Genomic DNA, 26275 nt, shown 5'->3' with positions numbered 1-26275 from the left:
AGATAGACTCCCACTGCTGTCAATCTGTCAAGTGGCCATCCACAAGGGTGACGTTACACTGGATTGACAGTAATCATAGGGATCGCCGACTTGATACATCCACAGCACCAGGAGCGGAATCTAAGAAGTGCCTATATGGGAGAATGGGGATCAGTATGAACAAAAGACAGACATAACTGGAGCCAGCCGGGCCGCAGCTGAAAAACGGTAGACATACATGACAGGTGCTCTTTAAGGTCTAGTAGAATGACTCCCTAACCAATGAATGCTTATCTCATAGAAAGTCTTCACCTATTATCAATGCCTTTCTATATACATGACAGTCATTCTATAAACACTGTACTGAGATTTATTATTGACTTGTCTGGTGGAGGAGATAAGTCAGAATCAGCTTCCCCCTGAACGGGGAGATAGGCAGATACACCTGACACATACAAACACTCAATAAATGCAGTTCCTTTGTAAAAGTGACAGTCCTAAAGAATTATGTCCTGTCACATGACTAGGACGAATGAATGTAAGTACCTCTCTCCATATCACGTTCTGCCATGAGCCGCCTCGTAAAACTGCAAGGAAAAGTACAAAAGCAAAATGTTACCATTTTAGATCTAATTAAGAAACTGCAAATAATTTTTATTAGATTCATGAAAATTCGTCAGATATCTGATATTCTAACATATTGTGAGTTTGGGCAAATACAATATTGGTGGGAGAACCTCAGACCGATATGGCACTTTCACGCCCCCTCAGACTCACAATATGCATATTTGCACGCGCCTGAGCTTTGCACATTGGCGGAATGAGAAATCCTTTTTGTGCGCATGCATTTGCGTATTTTACTGTAGTTTTTGCGCCCGGCAAACAAAAATTTAGCGACCACTTAGTCTAATGCGTTCCAGATGTGTTCTTTTTTTCCTCTGTTTCGCACACCTCCTAGTGTATTGTGCGCGCATTTGTGCATCTCCGTTGACTTTTATGGGGACTTTAGGTGTGCAAAAGTGCAGGAAAACGGAGCAAACTGTTATTTTTTTGTTGTTGACCGACATGCATAGGAAAAATACGTTCATGTGAATGAACCTATTGAAATGTATCTACTTGCAATTTTCACATATCTTTTTAACGCACTTGAAAAAAAAAATTGCAAGTGCTTCCAATAGTTTCAATGGTAAAAGTCGCACTTGCATGCAAATCGCGTGGCATGTGAGTACGATGCAATTTTTTAAATAATCCAATAGGTAATATGGGGAGATTCCTTGCTATGAATTGCGCACAAATAGGACATGCAGTGATTTTTCAATCTCACATGGTTGATGCTTTATTCTGGGGGTCTGACAGCAGGTTTTCTCTCTATTAAATAATGGTGAACACTATGCCAAGATGAACGTTTGTCTTTATGGGAAGGTCATTGGACAGAACTATCACCCAAAAATATATTTGTCTGACAGCTATACACACTAATGACAATATACAGTATACATTTAAATTTACAACATGGATTCTATAGATGTCCGCCATGGCGGGTCCGTAGTAACTTACCAATTGTTCTCTTTTTATTAACAGTATTGTCCGCCTTATGTCTTTTCTGTACAAAGATAAAATATCAGAGGATGAAACATAACATAGTGACATAGTATGTAAGGCTGACTAAAGACATGCAGTTCAGCAAATTCGCCTGTAATATTGACCCAGAGGAAGGCAAAAAAAACAAACAAATGAGGTAGAAGCTCAATTTTCTCATATTACGGAAAAAGTTCCTCCCAATGGCAAATCTGTCACTTAGAATAAACCCCTGGATCACTGAACCATCTCCAGTAATCTAGTGACTAGTGTTGAGTGAACCGAAACAGTAGAAATCTGTTTTGGGTCGAACTTTCCTAAAAGTTTGGTTTGGCCGGAACCTGAACTTCGGGTGGTTTGTCTCGGCTGACCCTGCTAACAGAAGAAGAAAAAAAAGAGGAAGAAAAAATCTTTTCCCTTCTTTTTTTCTTCATTAATAGAGATGAGCGAACGTACTTGCTTCGAGTAATTACTCAATCGAGCACCGCGATTTTCGAGTACTTCAGTACTCAGGTGAAAAGATTCGGGGGGTGCCGGGGGGCGGGGGGAGGCGTGGCGGAGCGGGGGTAGCAGCGGGGAACAGGGGGGAGCCCTCTCTCTCTCCCTCTCCCCCCCCACTCCCCGCTGCAACCCCCCACTGACCCACGACGCCCCCCGAATCTTTTCGCCCGAGTACGGAAGTACTCGAAAATCGCGGCGCTCGGGCGAAAAAGGGGCGTGGCCGAGTACGCTTGCTCATCTCTATTCATTAACTTTGCCTTAAATCAGGAAAAAAGTTATTAAATACTCTCCTAGTGACCCAAGAGTGTTATACAGGGCTTTTGTGGCTCTTAGATTTAGGAGCATTAGTGAAGTACAGGTTTAAAAACGCTTCCATTTATTTCTCCATTTTTTTCAGTGGGGTTTCAGTTTTTTACATTTGTCTTCAGATCACTTCCTTTTTATTAGGTTTCCATTTTTTGGGATGTTGGATGTGAAGATGAGGGTTGGGAGCAGTGTGGAAACCTCTGCATAATTACAGTGACCACAGCTATTAAATAGAATACTTTATTCATCCACAACACCATTTCTTCATCTTTTTCATCTGGGAACACTTACTAACATGCCTCCATGGTTTACCGAGGCCAGTGTGTAGTTCCTCCTGCAGTAATATGTTACCACATTCTGATTGACTCCTCTCCCATGGTCAGGGTTGCCAACCTTATTTTTTTCTTTTTTTTCAGGACAACTTATCCAAAAATTTTTATGGACTTATTGGAAAACCATAATAAGTAGTTGGGATCCCCATCCATGAGCTGATCATCTGGCCCGCGAACAGGGGAGGAAGTGGAGGCACTGGCTTCACTCATATTGAAATCAATGGGAGTGCCACGCTGCTATTCAACTTCCTCCTCAGGACAAGATGTCATTATCAGGAGCAGAAAGTAGAATAGCAATGCGGAACTCCTATTACATACATAGCAACATAGTATGTTAGGCTGAATGGAGACAATGTCTATCCAGTTCAGCCTGTTTCCATCCCCCTCCCCCCCCCCCTGTTGATCCAGAAGACGACAAAAAAAACCCAGTGAGGCAGAAGCCAATTTAGCCCATTTGGGGGGAAAAATTCTTCCCAACTCCATAATGGCAGTCAGAATAATCCCATGATCAACGTTTTGAAAGTTCCTACCTGACTCCAAGACCCGGATCAACAACCCCGCTGGTCACCTAATGTCTATATCCTGTAATATGGTAGTGCTCTAGGAAGACATCTAGTCCCCTCTTAAACTCCTCTATCGATTTTTCCATCACTAAGTCCTCAGGCAGAGAGTTCCACAGTCTCACTGCTCTTACAGTAAAGAACCCCCTTCTGTGTTGGTGATGACAACTTCTTTCTTCTAGACGTAGGGGATGCTCTCTTGTTACCATCACAGTCCTGGGTATAAACAGATCATGGGAGAAATCCTTGTATTGTCCCCTCATGTATTTATACATATTATTTGGTCGCCCCTTAACCGTCTTTTTTCTAGGGTGAATAATCCCAACTGCAGCATCAGTGCTTGAGGGGCATACTGATCTCAATGGGAGTAAAGCCGATGCTCCCAGTTCCACCCCTGTCCGCTATTGACAACATTCAGCATGCTGCACCAGAGAGTGGGCTGATCAGTTGATGGATGGAGGTTTTGAACTGTGCATCAATTATTGGTGGCCAATCCATTTTTTTATAAACACTGGAAAAAGAAGTGTCCTGTACAGGACTTCCAGGAATTAACGAATGGTTGGCAACCCTGTCATAGCATCAGTATCTCCATGACTTCTTTATTTCAGGTGCCAGTCAGGGCTGACATCACAGCGTCAACTCCGGACCATACAAAGTGCCAGCCAATGCATGCTCAATTTCATTTTGCACTGCTCATCGAGGGATACACATTTCCCCTTAGTTCTGGCACTGATGGACTGGCTTGGTCGTCTTATGGTTCAGTCAGCCTATTGGTGTTTTTGTGAGGCTATTTGAACCACTTCTTTTTGCTAAGGATGCCAGTTGTGCTTCTAGTGTTCTGGTCAGTACTAGGTGGTTCTGTGCTAAGTCAACTGTATTCTGTGCTTAATTCTGAAGCACTGTGAGCATTGGTGTTTAATTGTCCTAGCCACTTTGGATTTGGCTTCTCTCCAGTAGTGGGGTCGCCCTGTTTGGATCGGGTCTTCGGCTTTAGTTGCCAGTCCGGTTTGGGCTGTTTTTAGGCGGTACCTAGTCACCATTACCACAGTCCTTTATCCTAGCATACGTGATATAAGGTTAGTATGAAGAAAATTCAGACATGAATTCCAGCCTTGTAAATAGAGCTGTTTTTTTATATAGGTGGATATGCCGAGCGGGAACATGAGGTTTATAACATGTATACTGGATTGTGAAATACAATCATCTGGCAGATCATTAGAAGAACACTGAATGTGTTACAATTAGCAGCTCAGTTGACTGACAGCGGTAAAACGATCTACAAATTAATCTTGTTAAGTGCTGCTTTGCTTTGAGACAGACAAGAGCATCACATGTGGAGATCATAAATGCCTCTGGCAAATCAAAAATCTAATTAACAGATGACTTTACCTGCAGCCCCGGTAGTAATGCACTCTAATCACAAACTCCACTAATCTCCTTTAAAAACAACATTCCCAGGTGCCGCCCTATGTAACCACAATTACTAACTGCAAAAATATAAACTGTGACATTCAATCCTGCAGGCTCTTCATACACACTGTGGGGTTATTACTAAAGCACAATAGTGGTTTTGTGCAAAAACTTTGAACAATTAGAGATCGGCATCAAATTATCTAGAGGAGGGAATTGAGGGGAAACTGATCAAATTTGTAGACAACACAAAGCTAGGAGGGATAGCTAACACTAGGAAAGAGAGAGAGTATTCAAAAAGATCTAGAAAAGCTTGAACAGTGGGCGGCGACTAACAGAATGGTATTTAACAAGGAGGAATGCAAAGTCCTAAATCTGGGCAAGAAAAATGAAAAAAGCACTTACAGGATGGGAGGAATTGGGCTAAGCAGCAGCACATGTGAAAAAGACTTGGGTATACTAATAGATCATAGACTGAACATGAGTCAACAATGTGATGCAGCAGCCAAAAAGGCAAACAATTCTGGAACGTATTAGGAATGGGAGGAATTGGGATAAGCAGCAGCACATGTGAAAAAGACTTGGGTATACTAATAGATCATAGACTGAACATGAGTCAACAATGTGATGCAGCAGCCAAAAAGGCAAACAATTCTGGGACGTATTAGGAGAGGCATAGAGTCTAGATCACGTGAGGTCATTATCCACCTCTACTTTTCCTTAGTCAGTCCTCATCTAGATTACCGTGTCCGTGTCTGGGCACGCTAATTTTAAGAAGACATCGTCAAACCGCCACAAGTTCAGAGAAGAGTTACCAAGATGGTGAGCTGTCTGCAAATCATGTCCTATGAGGAACAGTTAAAGGATCTGGGAATGTTTAGCTTGCAAAAAAGAAGGCAGAGAGGAGACTTAATAGCTGTCTACAAATATCTGAAGGGCTGTCACAGTGCAGAAGGATCAGCCCTATTCTCATTTGTACAAGGAAAGACTAGAAGCAATGGAATGAAACTGAAAGGGAGGAAACACAGATTAGATATTATAAAAACTTTCCGACAGGGAGGCTTTAATCCCACGAGCGCATATATGGCGCGTTTTAACGCTCGGGCGCATATACGCTACTTATGTGAAGCATTGGTTCGCAATGCACTCTTTCACATGGGCGATTACACGACACGTAAATACCCCGGCAGTGTTAAAAAAAAATGATAAGAACATACAGAATGGGAGGAATTGGGATAAGCAGCAGCACATGTGAAAAAGACTTGGGTATACTAATAGATCATAGACTGAACATGAGTCAACAATGTGATGCAGCAGCCAAAAAGGCAAACAATTCTGGGACGTATTAGGAGAGGCACAGAGTCTAGATCACATGAGGTCATTATCCACCTCTACTTTTCCTTAGTCAGTCCTCATCTAGATTACCGTGTCCGGGTCTGGGCACGCTAATTTTAAGAAGACATCGTCAAACCGCCACAAGTTCAGAGAGGAGTTACCAAGATTGTGAGCGGTCTGCAAATCATGTCCTATGAGGAACAGTTAAAGGATCTGGGAATGTTTAGCTTGCAAAAAAGAAGGCAGAGAGGAGACTTAATAGCTGTCTACAAATATCTGAAGGGCTGTCACAGTGCAGAGGGATCAGCCCTATTCTCATTTGTACAAGGAAAGACTAGAAGCAATGGAATGAAACTGAAAGGGAGGAAACACAGATTAGATATTATAAAAACTTTCCAACAGGGAGGCTTTAATCCCACGAGCGCATATATGGCGCGTTTTAACGCTCAGGCGCATATACGCTACTTATGTGAAGCATTGGTTCGCAATGCACTCTTTCACATGGGCGATTACACGACACGTAAATACCCCGGCAGTGTTAAAAAAAACAAACATATACGCGGCCGGCACATATACGCTCAGCCAAAAGATAGTTCTGGAACTATGTTTTCGCCAATATATGCCAGAAGGTCCTATAGACTCCTATGGGAGCAGGGAAAGAGAATGGAGCGGGAGACATTTTTGCAGCATCCAACGCTGCAAAAAGCTTACAGGTGCCTCTATTTAGCCACTGGAAGGCATCCCGAGGATTTTGGTAGAGCGAGGGTTTTCTGGGGTGCAGCGTATTTTTTTTTTGATAAAAACAACGCACACTGTTGTGTAAATGGACGGGAAAATGCTGGACGTGATCGCGGAAAGATGCCCATTCAGGCGCTTATATGGAGCAGGCGGGAAAACTTAAAAACACTGTTTCTGTATATCCGTTAGTGGGAAAGAGCCCTAAGGGTGATGAATGAGTGGAACAGGTTACCACGGGAGGTAGTGAGTTCTCCTTCAATGGAAGTCTTCAAACAAAGGCTGGACAAATATCTGTCTGGGATGATTTAGCAATCCTGCACTGAGCAGGGGGTTGGACCCGATGACCCTGGAGGTCCCTTCCAACTCCACCAGTCTATGGTAATCTACATTTACAAGTCTGAAGTCCAAATATGGAATAGATTGGAATATATTTTTGGATGGAGTCTACACGATGATATAGTAAACAGTTATTCAATAGAAATTGCTCTTCTCTGCATGAAAAGTTTGAAGTGTGCCATGAAGTTTCTGTGGCTATTGGATCTTATTATGACTTTATTCTTAAAGGAATTCTGTTTTCAGAATTCTGCATCAAAAACCGCTACCAGAGTGCTTCCAGGCATAGGTGTGTTAAAAAGAGAAGAATTTCAATTTTATCAAAAATTGACTTTAATTTCCCGATGCCTTGTATGCTAATGATCTGCTGATAGGGCTCAGGGCTCACACTCACTTGCGGTAGCGTTTTTGCAATGTTGCAAGGCTGCGTTTTTTTGTATGACATTGAAATGCATTGAGTCTAATGTAGCTGCGCTCATTTGCGATGTTTTCACATCTGTGAGGTTTTTTCTCGCGTGCTATGGTCCTATTTCTTTGCGATGTGCTATTTTCTTCTCACCCATGTAAGTCAATGGAGTGCTGTAATATCGCATCGCAAAACGCATAACGCGTGCGAGAATGATATGCAGTGGCGCTATGTTTTCTGTGTGGAATAGTGACTAATGGGAAGGGCAGGCTTTTACAAGGACACAGCAGTACGTCAGGAATGTGGAGGAAGTTTGGACAAAAGCAAGACTGAAAAAAAAAAAAAATAATCGCAAGAGAGGCATTAAATACTCCTACCATGCAATGCGAGTTTTCAGAGAACAAAAACGCATCGCAATTTCACAAAAAAACGCAAGTTCGCACCTGCGATATCGCTGCGATTTTTTTTTCTCGCAAAAACGCTATCGCAAGTGAGTGTGAGCCCGGACTCTGCTTATGGCGCATGTGCAATACACCACTGAATTAGAATTGTACATGCCTGGACCTCAGTGTCCATGCTCATTTCTGGCTGTGGCTGTGAGCCACACTGTGACTTGCGGTGATGTCGGCAGCAGGGTAAAGCAGCCAAGGTGTGGAGGGGGTGTGAATAAGCACAGCACGCAGTGAATTGGGGCTCCGGTGGCTGCTGTAGTATACAGTGTGCCAGAAAATTAAAGCCTGTTTTTCATATAACTGACATTCTTCTCTTTTTTTAACACATATGTCCAGGGAGTGTTACATGTGCCTAGTAGCGCTATGGTATCATGGTGGCAGCTTTTGATGAAAAACTGATGACAGAATCCCTTTATCCATTTTTTTTGATGATTTCATGCATGTTTTGTGCAATTTGTAAAAATGCAATAAAGTGGGCATCACTCAATATTCAATAGGAGGCGCACCTGCTGGTCAAAACAACTATGCGAATTGCAAGAAAAAGCGACACAGCATAAAACTTACACCCTCGAAAATAATATGGAAGCGAAACTTTACTAAGAAGAACAACACTGCTGTAAAAATACTAAAATCCGAAAAAGGAAAAGTGACCACCACTAAGGTCCCCTATCCCCGATATTCCGCCATGGGGGAGCACTGACAGATCTCCGCGGTGAGCCTATCTAACAGATTATGCAGCATTCCGCGATTTTAATCCCGTGAGCGGAGAATAGATATGATTCTCCGCTTGTGGACGTCGGGCTGCGCTTTCCATAGTAAGCCTATGTGAGACGTTCACTGCGTTACCTGCAGCCGGATTATTTCAGCGGATAACGCAGTGACATGTCGTCCGTGGACAGACAGCCTAAGGGCTTATTCAGACGGGTGTATATCAGCCGATTTACGCTGCCCCTCTCTGCAAGGGGAGGAGGCGGGCCGGGAGCAGTGCACTGAGCTCCCACCCCCGCTCCACCCCTCGCCACTGTTTGCAATGGCAGGGCGGGACGGAGTGGAGCTAAGTTCCGCCCCCACCCCTCCCATTGAAAATAGTGGCGAGGGGCAGAGAGGGCAGAGAGGGGGTGTGAGCTCAGTGCACTGCTCCCGTCCCGCCTCCTCCCCTTGCAGAGATGCGCAGCGTATATCGGCCAAGCGTGAAAAACCGACCAACATAGGCACATCTGAATAAGCCCCAAGGGCCCGTTCACATCAGCATTGGAGGTTGCGTTCAGAACTTCCGTCGCTGATTTCCTCTAGAAAACAGGGGACTATTTTGTTCTTTAAATTCCTGCGAAATTCTAGTCAATGGGGTCCATTCAGCGCCATTCGTTCTGCCATAAGATGGTTCAGTTCGGTCAGGGGGGGCTGTTTACCTGCTTCCCGAACAGAAGCAGGGAAATGTAACTCCTGAGCGCTGATGTGAACAAACTGTTGGATTATCAGTCAACATGAAAACACAGCAGCCAAAACAAAAATAAGATGCAGCACAAGGCACCAATATCATGTTAGATAATAAATCAAAGTGATAGATTTGTATTGCACAATGGCCACAATAAATGAAGTACAAACTGATCACAAAATACAAACAATCCCAACAAGAGAAAGCGCCCAGTGAAATGCTAACCCAGACATGAAACAAAGGTGCACAGACCAAAGTAAAGCCATTGCCTACAGCTGCTCCGCATGACCCGCACATGTATCGCTGCATGCAACAGCTTCATCAGGGAGGTATGGGCCAATGTTATGTTTATCCAACATGAAATTGGTGCCTTTCGCATAATTACCTCTTGCTACTGCTTACACCCCTCTTAGCAGCGTCTACTTCTTTTGTGTTTAGTATTCTTAATACCGCTGTCCCTAATAAAACTTGGCTTACATTTTATTTTGGAGTGCGCATGTCTTATGCTGTGTCACTTTTTCTTGCAATTCTCTCTGTTTTGTGCATTTTTAGACAATATTTCACCGTTTATTTACAACAATAACAGAAAACTACAAAAACTGTGCAACACTATACGAAAAGAAAATCAAAACTGCAATACAAAGGCATCAAAATTCAACAAACCTTGTAATGTGAATACAGCCTAAGGCTGGATTCACACGAACGTATATAGGCTCGGTTTTCACACCGAGCCGATATTCAGTGTCCTCATCTGCAGGGGGGGGGGGGGAGGATGGAAGAGCCAGGAGCAGGAACTGAGCTCCCGCCCCCTCTGCCTCCTCTCCACCCCCTCTCCGCCCCTCTGCACTATTTTTGCAATGAAAGGAGCCAGGATGGGGGCGGGGCTAAGTTCCAAGAATTAGCCCCACCCCATCCCGCCTGTCCCCATTGGACGGAGAGGAGGCAGAGAGGGGGCGGGAGCTCAGAGCTCTGCTCCTGGCTCTTCCAGCCTCCTCTCCCTGCAGAGAGAGACGACGTATATCGGCTGGGCGTGAAAACCGAGCCGATATACAGTCGTCTGAATCCAGCCTGAATAATGGCTTCTCAATTGTTTTCTACGAGGGCCTCACCAGGCAGTACATGCTGATGCCCGGGCCTTACCAGGGATCCTTTTCTGTGCAAAATATTAAACCCAATCTATCTTAAAATTGTCTTCAGAATTCGAAATAATATTGCCCTTCACCAATGAAGCCTGCTCACAGTTTGAGAAGCACTGGCCTAAAAAATAGCACCGCCATAAGTCGGCTACTCATGGCGGATGGGGCAGCTGAATGCCTATCTGCTATTATTTCCTAACTCACAACTGGAAACCGTTATATAATCTAAGTACAATATAGAGTCATAAGTGATAGTAAAGATCAGAACAGATCAGTCCAAAGCAGCTTGTTGATGGTTTCCAGGTACAGACAATTTTTTTTACAAATGCATAAAAAAAAAAGTGAGTACTACAAATATTCTTGATTTTACACATCAATCTAAGGATATGCCAACACTTTCTTTTTGGTGATAGTCCAATGCCAGGATCCCTATAAATCTGTGATCCTTGCTGTCATGTCTGTCCAGTTCTGTCAATAAAAATGACCAACAGATTCAGAACTAGGAGACAAGGACAGACTGAATGACGTGTAAAACACAGGGGGTTTCTAGGTTGCTAGACGTTACAGACAAGATAAACGAGGTTGGTAGAAACAGAGGTGAGGCCTAGGATTTTTCTCTGTTCTGCTTTGACTAAATTTCTGTAAGGAGAATTTATGTGTTTACCAAGAAGAAGACAATCTCAGATCCCGTGTAGGAAGCATGGACCCCTATGAGAAATACAAATCCCACCAGCCTGATGCGGTATCAAATGATTTCTAATGTATTCAAAGTTGCATGTGGTTTATATATCATAAATGACATCACAGGAAAAGTACATACCTCCAAAACTTATAAGAATACATGATAGGCTATAACTAAAAATGATTAACATAAGTTCATACCTTTTAAGGTGTAACTATAACATACAAAGAAACCGTTATTATTTCATTGGGAAGGAATGCAAGGGAGGGGGTCTAAAGGACAATCTTATCTTATATCTAACCCAGTACCATTCATTGGTATACAGAAATGGTTACATTTAACCCCTTCACTACTTATACTAGCAGGATGCTATATCTTTCTAATGTACAAGCTAATAGCAAAAACAATTAACTGATACATTGATCTACAATTTTCTTAACAATTTCCAATAAAGTTGAATACCCGCCCCGAAAAGGGCGACCCCACGTCTGAACCTATATTAGTTCCCTATGCTTTCCTAGGTGTAATGTAGTGCAGGACAGGATAAACAAATACAGCAGCCAAGGTTGGAGTTCCAGAGTGACAAAACTCAGTACCAGACAGAGAAGTAGACAATTTTAGTCCAAAAAGGTCAAAATAGGAAGGCACTGAAAGAAATACTTAGAAGCACGAAGGCAAACCACACCTAGACAGTGAGCAGAACCAGTATTGGCATCCTCTACAAGAGGAGTGGGAATAAATGCCATAAGCAAGTCACTGAGATTATAGCTCCGCCAGCCTGCCAGCCTTACAACAGAAAGAGGTTTCTCCCTCGGTGTCCAGTGCCAAATACCACTGCACACACGCCAGCAAGCTCATCACGCGCCATGATGTCACAATGGACCCACACATGCACTTGATCCGCATCAGCGCCAAAGGTGCCGTAACACTTGCTAAAAACACAACACAAAGATGCGCAGGATGGATAGAACTCACGTAGTCCTCTATAATTTCTTTGATGCCAGCTACAGTCAGGATGAAGATTAAGGGCACCAGAGTGGTGTATCGTCCTGTTGGAGACACATCAGGGATTTGCTGTAAGGAAAAAAAAAGTTCAATTAATGACTGGTATATTAAATGTAAGAATGTAGGCAGTATTAATGCTCCTATTTTTCCTTGTCATGATAGTTATCAGTTCCGCAGCATGGACTTCTGGGTCAACTTCTGGCGGACATATGCTTATGTGTAAACAGTGTCCAATTAGGTGTAAAGCAGGTGTGAACACAGAGCTGATGAGACATGATGTACATTTCTACATTCTGAATGCATGTAAGCAGGAAACAGAGCTGATGGATGGCAGTATGACTGATAGACCTCACTGCACAGGATTTGTTTATAGTTTGCATCTACAGATGTGTCCTTTACTTTTCCTTTTAACTTGGCATATCACAAGATGCGTGGCACGAGATGACCAGTTTAGGAAAAAAATATGATTTTGAAGTGTTACTCTGTTGGGAGATATCTATTGTTATATGTTTCCATATGTAGCCACCCAGTGGCTGTGATGAGAGTTGCAGCCTGTTGTGGGTTTTACTAGCGTGTTGTGATAATATATTAAATTTGCATTGTAACATTGTGTTACAGGTATAGAGAAAGAGATCTTCATAGATGCTGCAGATGCAAAAGAAATATTTTATTGTTCCAATGTAAGTATAATAAAGTGGGAAGAGGATCTGCAAGCGGTTTGCAGTTTTTATTAAGTGAAGTATTAAAAAAATTATATATATATATACATACAAACATACATACACACACACATACACACATATATATATATATATATATATATATATATATATATATATATACATAATTTTTAAATGTGTCCTACCGCAGACATGTAAGACAGCCTCTTATATGTATGTAACATTTGCATGCAGCAATGTTTGCAGTTTCATTGAAAGATTCTATGCAAATGAATCTCTGACTACACAAAGAAATCAAACCCTGACAATGAATCCAGTCTCACCCATGACAGCTGCTTGTGCTCCCAACCGCAGTGTCTAGGACCAGAGGTACTGCAGCTACCCAAAAGCTGGCATTGTCAGTCATCCTAGCTCTTACTGTGTAAAGCATAATGGATGATTTGGCTATAGGTAGCCATAATGGCCACCCAAAATGGACAAGTTTGGCCATTTCGGGCAACCATCATTCGAAAAAGTAATGCAATGGATTGTTCACAATGGATGATGACAGACCATAATCTGGCAAAGACCTAATCTGTCCTGTCGGAAAATTTCGCCCAATAGCAGTCAAAATTGTAATTGTTCAGCATGATCTGCTGAAAACTCAATGAATATTTGCGATACTGGTTAGACCTGCTTCTAAGGAAGATTACTAATCTGTCCCTGCTGCCCTGCTGCTTCGGGTCCGCTCGTGGCCAGTTTGCTATATGTCCTGACACAGGGTCATGTGACTTCTACAGTAGAGCAGGTGATTGACTGCAGCGGTCCCATGACCATCAGGAAGTGCAGCTGGTGACCGGCCGGGGGAGGAATGGGAGCGTCAGGAAAGCAGGGGCAACTATTAGGCCATTTTCAGACGAGCGTATTTCAGCTCCATATTTGGTGCTCTAATGTAAATCTATTTGTCTAATCACATGACTGCATTCTTAACGATCAACTATAGAGGACACACGGTTGTAATTTCATCTGTAACGCGTCCGTATAACAGATCTGTATTATAATACACTCATCTGAACCTACCCAAAATATCCCTCTTTACTGTTGCTGGTGGGATCGTTTGTAGAAAAAACCCTGTGATCGATTATTGTATTAGGATTAGAGATGAGCGAGCACCAAAATGCTCGGGTGCTCGTTACTCGGGACGAAATTATCGCGATGCTCGAGGGTTCGTTTCGAGTAACGAACCCCATTGAAGTCAATGGGCGACCCGAGCATTTTTGTATATCGCCGATGCTCACTAAGGTTTTCATTTGTGAAAATCTGGGCAATTCAAGAAAGTGATGGGAACGACACAGCAATGGATAGGGCAGGCGAGGGGCTACATGTTGGGCTGCATCTGAGGTTCCCAGGTCCCACTATTAAGCCACAATAGCGGCAAGAGTGGGCCCCCCCCCCCCCCCGCACTGTCAGCATGAAGATCGTTCTCCTCTGCCACAGCAGTAACAGCTGTGGCAGAGAAGGACGATGTTAGCCCATTGAATTCAATGGAGCCGGCAATACAGCAGGTTCCACTGAAAGCAATGGGCTGCCGGCGTGCGCGGGATGAATTGTCGGGAAGGGCTTAAATATATAAGCCCTTCCCTGCAATTCATCCAGAAATGTGTAAAAATAAAAAAAATATACCATATATACCAGCGTATAAGGCGACGGGGCGTATAAGACGACCCCCCAACTGTCACCTTATACGCCGGGAATACAGCGGAGCAAAAAATAAAAATCATTACTCACTTCCCCCGGCGTTCTGCGGCGCTGCTGCAGGATGTCGCTCCCTCCTGGTCCCCGGCAGAGCATTGCTTTCTGGACGCAGGGCTTGAAATCCCCTCCAGAAAACACACGTGCCTTCAGCCAATCACAGCCAATGACAATGATGTTATTGAATGGCTGTGATTGGCTGACGGCGTGTTAGCTAATCACAGTAGCTTTCTGGAGGCGGGGATTTCAAGCCCTGCGTCCAGAAAGCAATGCTCTGCCAGGGACCAGGAGGGAGCGACAGCCTGCAGCAGCGCCGCAGAACGCCGGGGGAGGTGAGTAATGATTTTTTTTTTTGACACTTTCTTTTTTTTGTATTACCGGCGTATAAGACGACCCCCGACTTCAGAGCAGATTTTTCGGGGTTCAAAAGTCGTCTTATACGCCAGTATATACGGTATATACTTACCTTGTCCCGGCAGACGGAGTTCAGCGCGGCCGGCCTGCAGTGGGTGTGAAGGGGGTGTGAGTCAGACCTGCCCCCTGATTGGCTCAGCGCTGAGTCTGACTCACACCCCCTTCATACCCACTGCCGGCCGCCGTGGCTGAACTCCGTCTGCCGGGACAAGGTAAGTATATATATATATATATATATATATATATATATATATATATATTTTTTTTTTTTATTTTAACACATTTCTGGATGAATTGCAGGGAAGGGCTTATATATTTAAGCCCTTCCCGACCATTCATCCCGCGCACGCCGGCAGCCCATTGCTTTCAGTGGAACCTGCTGTATTGCCGGCTCCATTGAATTCAATGGGCAAACATCGTTCTTCTCTGCCACAGCTGTTACAGCTGTGGCAGAGAAGAATGATTTGTCTTCTATATGTTCTCAATGGGGTCGGCGCTGCTGCCGCCGGCCCCATTGAGTGCATATAGAGAAGAGAACAGGAATCGCAGATCTCAGATAGGTGCGATCTGCGATTTCTATGGCCTAAGAAGGACCGTTGGGGTTCTTGAAGCCTAAAATCACTCCTAACGCTCTCCCTATAGCAGCTCCGGCATCAACAGCACTTTCCCTGAACTATGTCAGAATGCATCTGTGGCGAGCCGCGGGCGGGCAGATTTTAATACTAGGGTGACACCTGATCTCGCCAGCCACTCACTGCAGGGGGGTGGTATAGGGCTTGAACGTCGCAGGGGGAAGTTGTAATGCCTTCCCTGTCTTTCTATTGGCCAGAAAAGCGCGCTAACGTCTCAGAGATGAAAGTGAAAGTAACTCGAACATCGTGTGGTACTCGTCTCGAGTAACGAGCATCTCGAACACCCTAATACTCGAACGAGTATCAAGCTCGGACGAGTACGCTCGCTCATCTCTAATTAGGATCCTTTTAGATGAGTCGATTCTAGTTTGAACGAGCGAGTGGCGTCACCGCTAACTCATTCATTCCTATGCAGCCTGCTGAGACAGGTAAATGCGTCGTTGGCTCGTTTAAACAAGTACCGTTCAGAATCGTTCAGTCCCTGTATAAGTGACTGAGAAGGACTGAAGCAGCGCTGGTTAAACCCAACGATAAGCGAACGAGCCGGCGATGGTTTTTATGCCTAAATAAATAAAATGGACTACCAACAAAAAGCAAACAGTTCTTGTTTGTCGTTCACTCCCATTTAGACGGAACGATTGCACTGTTCAACAACAAAATTGTAAATTGAACAAAAGTAGCTAATTTATATAGATTTGATGCTGCTATAAACATAAATGACAGATAAAATTGATAATTAGCTCTAGTTTTTATTTTACAAGTGTCAATTGTGGAGAATTCTAATGCATTAAATGTAACATAGTAACATAGTATGCTAGGCTGAAAAAAGACAAATGTCCATCCAGTTCAGATTGTATCCACCCCCCAACCCCCTCAGAGGAAGACCCAAACAAAATCAATGACGCAGCAGCCAATTTACCCCAATTTGGGGGGAAAAAATTCCTTCATGACTCCATAATGGCAGTCAGAATATTCCCTGGATCAACATTTGAGAAGTTCCTAGCTGACTCCAAGTCCGGCAGTTAGAAGATATCCAGATCAACAACCCTTCTCTTTATTTAATGTCTATATCCTGTAATATCATAGCGCTCTAAAAAGACGTCTAGTCCTGTCTTAAACTCCTCTATCGATTTTTCCATCACCACGTCCTCAAGCAGAGTTCCACAATCTCACTGCTCTTACAGTAAAGAACCCTGTGTTGGTGATGAAACCTGCTTTCTTCTAGACGTAGCGGATGCCCTCCTGTTACCGTCGTAGTCCTGGGTATAAACAGATCATGGGAGAGATCCTTGCATTGTCCCCTCATGTATTTATACATAGTTATTTGGTTGACCCTTAGCCTTCTTTTTTCCAGGGTGAATAATCCCAATTTTGATAGCCTCTCTGGGTATTCCAGTCCTCTCATTCCATGTATTAGTTTAGTTGCCCTTCTTTAAACCCCCTCAAGCACTGCAACATCTTTCATGAGTACCGGTGACCAGAACAGTGCGCAGTATTCCATGTGGGGCCTGACAAGTGCCTTATATAGTGGGAGAATAATGTTCTCGTCCCTCGCCCCTATACCTCTTTTAATGCACCCCAAGACTTTATTTGCTTTTGCAGCAGCTGACTGGCATTTATTGCTCCAGTTAAGTCTACAGTCAACTCGTATCCCCAGGTCTTTTTCCATATTCCTACCAGTACCCCATTACGTGTATATTGGTGACATCCGTTTCTCCTGCCCATGTGCATAACCTTACATTTATCAATATTGAACTTCATTTGCCATTTTTCTGCCCAAGCCCCGAGCTTATCTAGGTCCGTTTGCAGTCATCCATTGCCCTTTGTTGTATTAATTACCATCAGGTCATTGATAAATATATTGAACAGAATGGAGCCTAATACTGAACCCTGTGGCACCCCACTAGCGATAGTGGCCCAATCAGAGTACGAACCATTTATTGCCACCCTCTGCTTTCTATCTCTGAGCCAGTTCTTTACCCAGATACACACATTTTTACCCAGACCAAGCTGCATCATTTTATATATTAACCTACTATGGGACACGGTGTTAAATGCAAAAAATCTAGATATACAAGATCAATAGACTCTCCCAGGTCCAGCCTAGAACTTACTTCATCATAGACGCTAATCAAATTGGTCTCTCAGAGACCCCTCAAATATTTTTCCAATTATTGAAGTGAGACTTACAGGCCTGTAGTTACCAGGCTCTCTTCTTGACCCCTTTTTGTATATTGGAACCAAATTGGCAATGCGTCAATCTAGTGGTTCAACCCCAGTCTCAATAATGTCCCTAAATATAAGAAATAGCGGCCTATCTATCACATCACTTAGTTCTCTTAGAACACTTGGGTGTATTCCATCTGGGCCTGGCAATTTGTCAATTTTAATTTTTTTTTAGCTGACTCTACACTTCCTCCTGCGTTAGGCAGGTGATATTTAGTGGGGGTTATCCCCTTGCATCTCATGTGACATTTTTTTTTCTATTGTGAATATACATGAGAAAAAAAATGAATAGATTTGCCTTCTCCCCATCATCTTTTATGGTTTCTCCTGCATTATTTGTTGAAGGGCCAGTGCTCTCAGTGCAAATCATTTTACCATTTATATAATTAAAATATAGTTAAGGTTACTCTTGCTATCTTTGCAATCAGTCTCTCTGCCTCCTCCTTGGCAGTTTTGATCTTTTCCTAAATGTAATACAAAGTTATTGCTCTTCTATCAGGATTGCAGTTGAGATACACCCAGTATTGTTGCTTCATTTGTGAATGGGACAGTAGGGTTAGTGAGCTTCATTACATTAAAAAAGACTGGCCTGCAAGAAAAAAAACTCCAACCTGGTACAAAAAAATGTAACAAATGAACCACTGGTTGATTCTAAGAAGATTTTACTCTCTCCGCTATACATCCAACTAGGACTAATGAAAAACTTTGTAAGCAGCCTGCAACAAGAAAGTGAAGGCTTCAAGTTGTTGGCTTACAGATTAGGGAGCCTTTCAAGGAAAATCTGTTCCATGATGTTCTTTAGGTTAACGAAAAGTCTAGTTTTTGGAATAGTTTTAAGAGTGTTTGCTTGGGATTTTTGAGAAACAAGTGTGCGTCCAATAACAAAGAGCTGGTGGATGAGATGCTGATGTGCTACCACAAGACTGGGGTTCACATGTCTCTGAAGAGTCACTTTCTCCATGCCCACCTCGATGTCTTCCCAGAAAACTGTGGAGTGGTCAGTGATGAACACGGTGAGAGGGTCCATCAGGACATTGCTGCCATTGAGAAAAGGTATGAAGGGAAATGGAGCTCGGCAATGTTAGGAGACCACTGCTGGATAATCAAGAGAGACACTCCAGAGATACAATACAAACGACAGGCGCAGAGAAAGCACCAAACTTGAAGTCGCAATAAATGTAGTTATTTACTTATTTATTATGTACTTTGGCCCATGTAATGATAGTTTGTCATAAAAATTCCCAATAAATGTGTGGAAGGTTCTTGGAAATTTCAGCTTGTAACCATGAATTGTATGTTTCATTGATTTCATTCTCCCACAACTCCAATCTTAAATACTAGAGCTAATGATTTAGTGATATGGTGATATTCTATTTTCCTATGGCCATAGAAATGTAAATAACCTAATTTGAATGCCTTTACAAAAACTTCATGAAAATTTATTTAACAGTGTTATCATTCACTTTTGTTGGTTTGAACACATTTTTCACTGCCAATTGTTCCATCTAAAAACACCTTTAGGCCTCGCTCACATGAGCACTGTTTTCGAGCACTAGAGGCATGTGAAAAGAGCTGCACAGGAGTTTCCATTGACTCCTATGGGAAGAAAAATCTATGGAAACTCCTGCGCAGGAATATGAGATTACAAATCTCATTAGGAGGATGTCTGCCGAAAGAAGGAATTCCCCGCTGCTTACAGCGAAACATTTATAACGTGCTGCCCAGAAGCATATTTTAAGAGTCCCGCTGTAAACCCCTGTTAGTCCCCGTGGGCATGAGGGACTCCCCGAGGGTTTCCTTAATCTCCGCGGAGACTAACAGGAATCTACAGCGGGACATTTAAAATGTGCTTCTGGGCAGCACGTTTTAAATGTCCTGCTGTAAGCAACTAGGAATTCCTCCAACCCTGCTGCTGGGTAACTCCACCTCTCTCCCCATAGAATTTCCCTATAGAGAAAAGGGGACGGGTTACAGGGCTTCCCCGAGAGCATGGGAGGAGAGGTCGGGACTAAAGGGATCTGTGCTCTTGCCATGCCCCTCGAGCCCCACCCCTCTCACTTTGCTATGGGGAATCTCTGTGAGAAATCATATAGCCCTGCCCCTTTCTCTAGCCCCACCCACTCTCTCTGCGCTATAGGGATATTCCTTGGGGATCCCCATAGCTGGGAGGGAGAGTAGGGCTATGGGGAATTAACCCATAGCAGGGAGAGACAGCGCATAATTGGCAAGTGAAAAGATTGTGTCTATTAGAAACAATGGTTTCCTATAGAAGCGTTCACAGGATTTTAGATGCACAAAATACTTGCATCTAACAAAAATAAAACATGCGACTGCAAAGCTCACATGTAAGGTCTGTGCTGCAAGAAAAGATAGGACCTGGCCTATCTTTGGTGTGTGATGCGTGGGAGTTTCCATAGACTCCTATCGAAGCTAAATAAAACAATCCATGCACTTCCCGATCGTGTGAACAGGCAATTTCACAGCTAATTAAGCCAAGACTTAATAGCTGGAAATCACTTATCACGCGATTTTTGCACGAGCGAAATGCAATTTTTTTAGCACCTTAACGAGACCTTAATGACCAGGCCAAATTTTGGAAATCTGACATGTGTCACTTTAACATAAAAACAAATCTGTTTTCACTGCGATTTCCACAGCGTTTAATGCACCTAATCACCCGTCACAATTATGGGGTGCGCTAAAACCTGCTGTCGGAGGCAGGGACCTGCTTCCAAAAGCGAAAGTAAAATCTCTGTGTTTTGCCGGCCGCTTGTGTGAGAGTAGCCTAAAGGTTTTGCATATCCAAGTGATTCTGACATAGTTTTTTTCGCCACATATTCTACTTCATTCAGGTGGTAAAAATAGACATAGAATTTGTGTACATTCATTAAAAGCGTGAACATTATCTTTTTTTCACATTTTCATATATGAAATATATCAATATGTCAAATACTGTACAAAGTTTTGATCCAATATAGATTTCCATCTGTTTACTTTATTCTGGAAGCACATTTGAAAAAACTTAGTTTTTTTTTCTAACCATTTAGGAGACATGCAAATTTAACATTAATTGTTAAACTTTTGAGGAACACTTTGTTTTCCTACACCAAGCCAAGATTGCAAAGGCTCATAGGAGTCAGAATGATAGATACTCCCACAAATGATCCCATTTGATTAGTATTTTGACCCCACAATTTTTTTTCAGGAGTTAATGCAATTTAGAGGAGAAAAAGATTAAATTTCATATTGTTGCAAATATGTCATTTTGAAGACTGTTTTTTAATCTATATTGCACATAAAAATGAGGATTTGCACCTCAAAATTGATACTCCAGTTTGTCCTGTGTTCAGAAACATATCCGTTGTGGTCCTAATCCTATGTCTGTATGCACAACGGGGCCCAAACCGAAAGGAGCAGCCGGTGGCTTTCAGAACAGACATTTTGCTTCAAGGTGCTTCAGGCTTTATAGCCCACTTACAGAGCCCTTGAACGGCCAAAACAATGGAGAACTCCCACAAATGAACCAAACTCAACTAGGGGTGTACTGTGTGTTTTGAGCTCACAGTTTTTAAATGAATCTAAGCAAAAAAGGAGGAATAAATTATGATTTTCATTTTTTTGACAATTGTGTCATTTCAAAGAAAGTTTTTTTTTGTACAGCACACATATGAATGAAGACTTTTACCCCAAAATGGATACCCCTGTTTGTCCTGTGTTAAGAAACATACCCTTGTGGCCCTAATCTACTTACAGGACACATGGCTAGGCCCATAATGGAGGGAACACCCGTTGGCTTTCAGTGCACACCTTAATAATTCTAGGCCCCATTGCTCACTTGTAAAGCCATTAAGCTGCGGAAACGATAGAATGTCCCCCACAAGTAACCCCGTTTTAAAGACAAGACCCCTCAGCTGATTTATGTAGGTGTGTACTGAGCATTATGAGCCCACCGTTTTTTGCATTATTATTATTTTACAAATTAACAAAAATAATTAGGAACCTTTTAAAATAGAAATAAAATGTAATATTTTATTCATAAATGTCACTTTCATGACAGTTTACGTTGTTTCAAGCAGGAGGGAAAACTGGGGGGATGCACCCCAAATTTTATAGCACTGGTTCTTCTGTGTTCAGCAATACCCCCGTTGTAGCTCCAATCTACTTACAGGACACACTGCTAGGCCTATAATGGAGGGAACACCCATTGGATTTCAGGGCACAACCGGGTAAATTCTAGGCCCCATTGCACACTTGTGCAGAAAAAAATTGACTCTCTACAAATTGCCGCCGCCCCCCGCGCACTCCTGTTTGCGTCTTAGTGACGGAGCCAAATTTTGAAAATCTGACACGTGTCACTTAACATAGCATAATTCTGTAAAGGCTTTACATATCCAAGTGATTCTGGCATTGTTCTTTCGCCACATGTTGTACTTCATATAGGTGGTGAAAATAGACTGATAGAATTTATGAATATTTATTAAAAGTGGCAATATTGGGAAAATTTTGAACAATTTGTCATTTTTTCACATTTTCAACTGTAATTACGCAAATATGTGCAAACATATTTGGATCCGATCCATCAGGGCAGCTGAATCTTTAACTTTTTTTTTTTTAACTTTATTGCAATCAGTGCTATCCACTGGATAGCGCCGATCGCAATGCCGGGGGGGACTGCCCGCAGCCCAGGATGAGAGCTCCATGCTGTCGGCTACCTGCGGGCACTGACAGCATGGAGCTGTCACATCCTCAGCTAAGAGGGCTTTAATCCAAAGAGGATGTATGTTTTTACGTCCTCTAGGATTAAAGCCCACTTAGAAAGGACGTAAAAAGGCAATGGGGCCGTCACTAAGGGGTTAAAATAGGGGTAATTACTGAGGCCTGGTTGGGATGGGCACATGGGGCAATGAAACCGAGTATCCCTCCTCCTCCCATGCGCGCTGCAAGCCTGACACTTTTTGGAGGTATTTCTTGACCTCAGCGGCAGGGATGGGGTGTAAAAAGTGGTGCAATGTGAGGCTTCGTAAGCTGCCTGAGGTGCGGCGGTCTCACACAGAAGGCAGGATGGCGAGTGTTCCTGGAACTACTTGTAAATTAAATAAGTATTACAGGTAGCGATCTAAATAACGTTGGACTCACACAGCCGGATGTGGAATCTGCTTGCGGAGGCCCGCAATGGATCCCAGCTGTGAGCCCAGCTGTGGCCCTGCGTACGGCTGCGTAAAGAACTGCGCATAACCGCGTACTCACACAGGTGGTCATGCGCAGCACACCTTTTTTTTCGTTTGTTTGTATTCCCCACGCCTCCGCTTAGCAATGACGCGAGTACACGCAGGCCGTATGCAACGTAGTTATGTATAGGCAACAGGTATATCTGCAACATGCTGTTCTGTTTTCTACGAGTGCATTATATAACTCGACCAGCTAATGTGAGCGGAATTGTGTAATCCAATGCATTTGATTGATCTGCGGATTACCACGAATCAAACACATGCGGCATATGCAATTCCTATCTGGTCCTTTGAGACTGGCCTTAGGTAGATCGCTGCCTTTTTATACCATTAGAAAATTGCTAACACGTGACTGGGGACCGAGGCCTCCAGTCACTTCTCCAGGCAAGGAGATTTTAAATTTCCTGGGCCCTCCCGGCTTCTGCGCATGTGTCTGTTATTTTGCCAGTGAACACATGTGCAGAAGCCAGGGAAGGTCCGCAGAGGATGATCGAGTTGGGGTTCGAATGTGGAGTCCTCCTGTAAAAAGTTTCATCTCCTCTCACTGATTGCAATAGTGAGGGGAGCTTAAACTAACTTTTTAAAAAACTTTTACGAGATCGCCGTTATTCATTGGATAATGGCGATCACGTGACCAGGGACTGCTCTCCGCGGCCCTCAGTCACTTCTCCAGGCTCTCTGCCACCTTTACTAGGCAGGAGATTTAACATTTCCCTCGGCCACCTTGCAGGGACCTGCCACCAGCTTCTGTGTATGCGCACCAGAGGCATTCACAGAAGCCGGCAGCAAATCCTTGCAAGACCAGATGGCTATGGGACGTCGTGGGGACTGGAGGTGAGAAGTTTCATCTCTCCTCATGGTTCCCATTATTAATAAAGTATACAATTCATTATGTATTTGGGAGGGTATAACCATTAGGCTATTCTCTTGCCTCTGGCAATTGTTTTGGTAATTGACCATAGCACAATGGCTCTGGTTGGTACTGCAGGCGCAGTGCCCATTGAATTCAATAACAGCCATGCTGCAGTAGCGACCCGGGGTGCTGCGCTTTCTGCTTACTGTGCTGACAGCAGCCCCGGTAATCAACTGATCGATAGAGATCTGAGCGGCGGGTCCCTGACGATCATCTATTGACGACCTGTCAGTCAGCAATATAAAAGATAAAAAAGTCCTGGAATACCCCTTTAAGCAATTTCCTTATAAAGTGGACTGAAATGAATGCTGATGGTGACATGTATGTAGCCCAGGCCTGATAAATGTTGGCACACCGGATGTCCGGAGAAGCACAAGAGGAATTTGCATGTGGCAGGAAAGGCCTATGACTAACCCCCAGACACATGCATTCATACCTCACACTAGCATTTCATTTGCAAGTAAAATAGGGGATTGTACCTGTAATAAGGCAATGAAGAGGAAGAAAGCGTTGGCAGCTCTTCTGATCTGCTCATAGAGGAATCGAGGTAGGAACGTTAACACGCTGTACTTGGCTGTGCTGCAGGGACAAGAGCAAGAGTTAGCGTAATAATACTAGTAAACATATACAGCCGGAGCTCACTACTGTGAGGAAGGAAAAATTACCAACTTACAAGTAATTTACTGATAATACAAAAAATGACAGTAAAATAATGGATTACTATGATGCAACCTCAATGTCTCCCTAAGGAAAAAGTTGTAACTGACCATTGCAGACTATATGAATGGCTTGCAACTTTTTTTTTACCTCATTGAAGTCAAGTCTTTTTTAATTGGACTCATTGTTGACATTGCCTCTTTTGCTGTTTTCCGTTGGAAACAGTCATCAAGCAGGGAAGCTGCTCTTCACAGATATTATGGATTTATTTTTTATTCTTATGATGGCTGATGCCCCATTATACCACCCTCAGCTTCAGGAATGCATTAACCACCAATACGCCTTCTTACAGCAGTCACTAATGGGCTTTAAGCCTGCACATACATCTCTGCCCTTAGGCTTGCTTCACGCGGGCAAGAAAATCACGCAAGATTTATGCATTGTGAGACGCACAAATCGTGCATGAATATGAACCCCATTCTTTTGAATGGGGCGGGTCCTATCTTTGGGCATGCTCACGCATCAGAACTTCCATTGTCTTCAAGGGGGCCAGCGGCAGCATTGCCCCACGTGCTCGGTGTACGTGGTGCGATACGCGGTTTCCCCATTAAAAACAATAGGAGAAATGCTGCAATCACTGCTTCCCTGAAGTGATGCGAGGCGGTTTTGAGATAAAATCCCTTGCGTCTGCAGGGAAATTGCATGTTGGCAAGCGCAATATCGGGCCGTGATTCACAGTCCAGTATTGCGCACGCCTATGTGAAGTTAGTTTAAGTCCACTCTCACAATCACATTGTACAGTGTTCGACAGCATTTTTAACGCCCGCCATCATTGTAATGGGTGTTGAGGTGCGTTAAAAAGCTCCTAAACACACAAAAATAGAGCAGACAACGCACGAAAATCGATCATGTAAGACCCGCCTATCGCAGTAATTGTACTGATCCAGATAAGTAAGTTATAGGGCTATTTGTACAAAATAGCGAAGACTCTAAAATCAAAACCTTAAAACAATGGAAGAATTTCTAAACGTTTTATCCATTATCCCCCCGAAAAAAAGAGATAAAAAAGTTCTACAACACATTATATGTGCCCCAGAATGGTGTCATTAAAATATACAACTCATCCCAAAAAACAAGCCCTCATATGGCGATGATGAAAATCACTTAAAGGGGTTCTGTCATTACAATCTGTATTTTTTTTCTCCAGTAAATCTGCCCCGCTGGCACAACCTGTGGTAAATAACACATATAAAACGTTTTTTTCAGAAGTAGTACTTACCTAGGCTCCATTTTTCACCTCCATGCTCTGTTTACATCTTCAGCCCCTCCTGCTAGGAGGTCATCTCCCAGCACCCCTTGCTGTGCTGACCACTTCCGCCCTCACAAAGCTACTTCCGCCCATCCAGTGCAGTGAATAGTCCTGCCTGCAGTCTACCAAAATCTGCTAGTGTTTCTCCCTGGGTCTCTGAACACCCAGAGTTTCCCAAGGGCCTCCAGATCTTCCCTGCAATCTCACAGTAGCCACTCACTGTAGTCACTCAAAGCAGTCACTCATAGCAGTCACTCATAGCAGTCACTCACAGTAGCCACTCACTGTAGTCACTCA

General features: G+C 43.3%; 1 protein-coding gene across 1 annotated transcript in view; it reads right to left on the bottom strand.

The window, feature by feature from the left end:
- Window positions 1-26275, bottom strand: part of ATP8A2 (ATPase phospholipid transporting 8A2) — a 565764-nt gene that overhangs the window by 468147 nt on the left and 71342 nt on the right. Inside the window, exons 4-7 of the mRNA XM_066588982.1 lie at window positions 24492-24591; window positions 12159-12257; window positions 1537-1582; window positions 526-566 (exon numbers count right to left, since the gene is read on the bottom strand). Coding sequence (XP_066445079.1) covers window positions 526-566; window positions 1537-1582; window positions 12159-12257; window positions 24492-24591 — 286 coding nt within the window. The remainder of the gene's footprint in view (window positions 1-525; window positions 567-1536; window positions 1583-12158; window positions 12258-24491; window positions 24592-26275) is intronic.

The sequence above is a fragment of the Eleutherodactylus coqui genome, chromosome 1, assembly GCF_035609145.1.
Source record: "Eleutherodactylus coqui strain aEleCoq1 chromosome 1, aEleCoq1.hap1, whole genome shotgun sequence".
In the NCBI taxonomy this organism is placed as follows: domain Eukaryota; kingdom Metazoa; phylum Chordata; class Amphibia; order Anura; family Eleutherodactylidae; genus Eleutherodactylus; species Eleutherodactylus coqui.
This window is presented reverse-complemented; position numbering and strand designations above follow the sequence as displayed.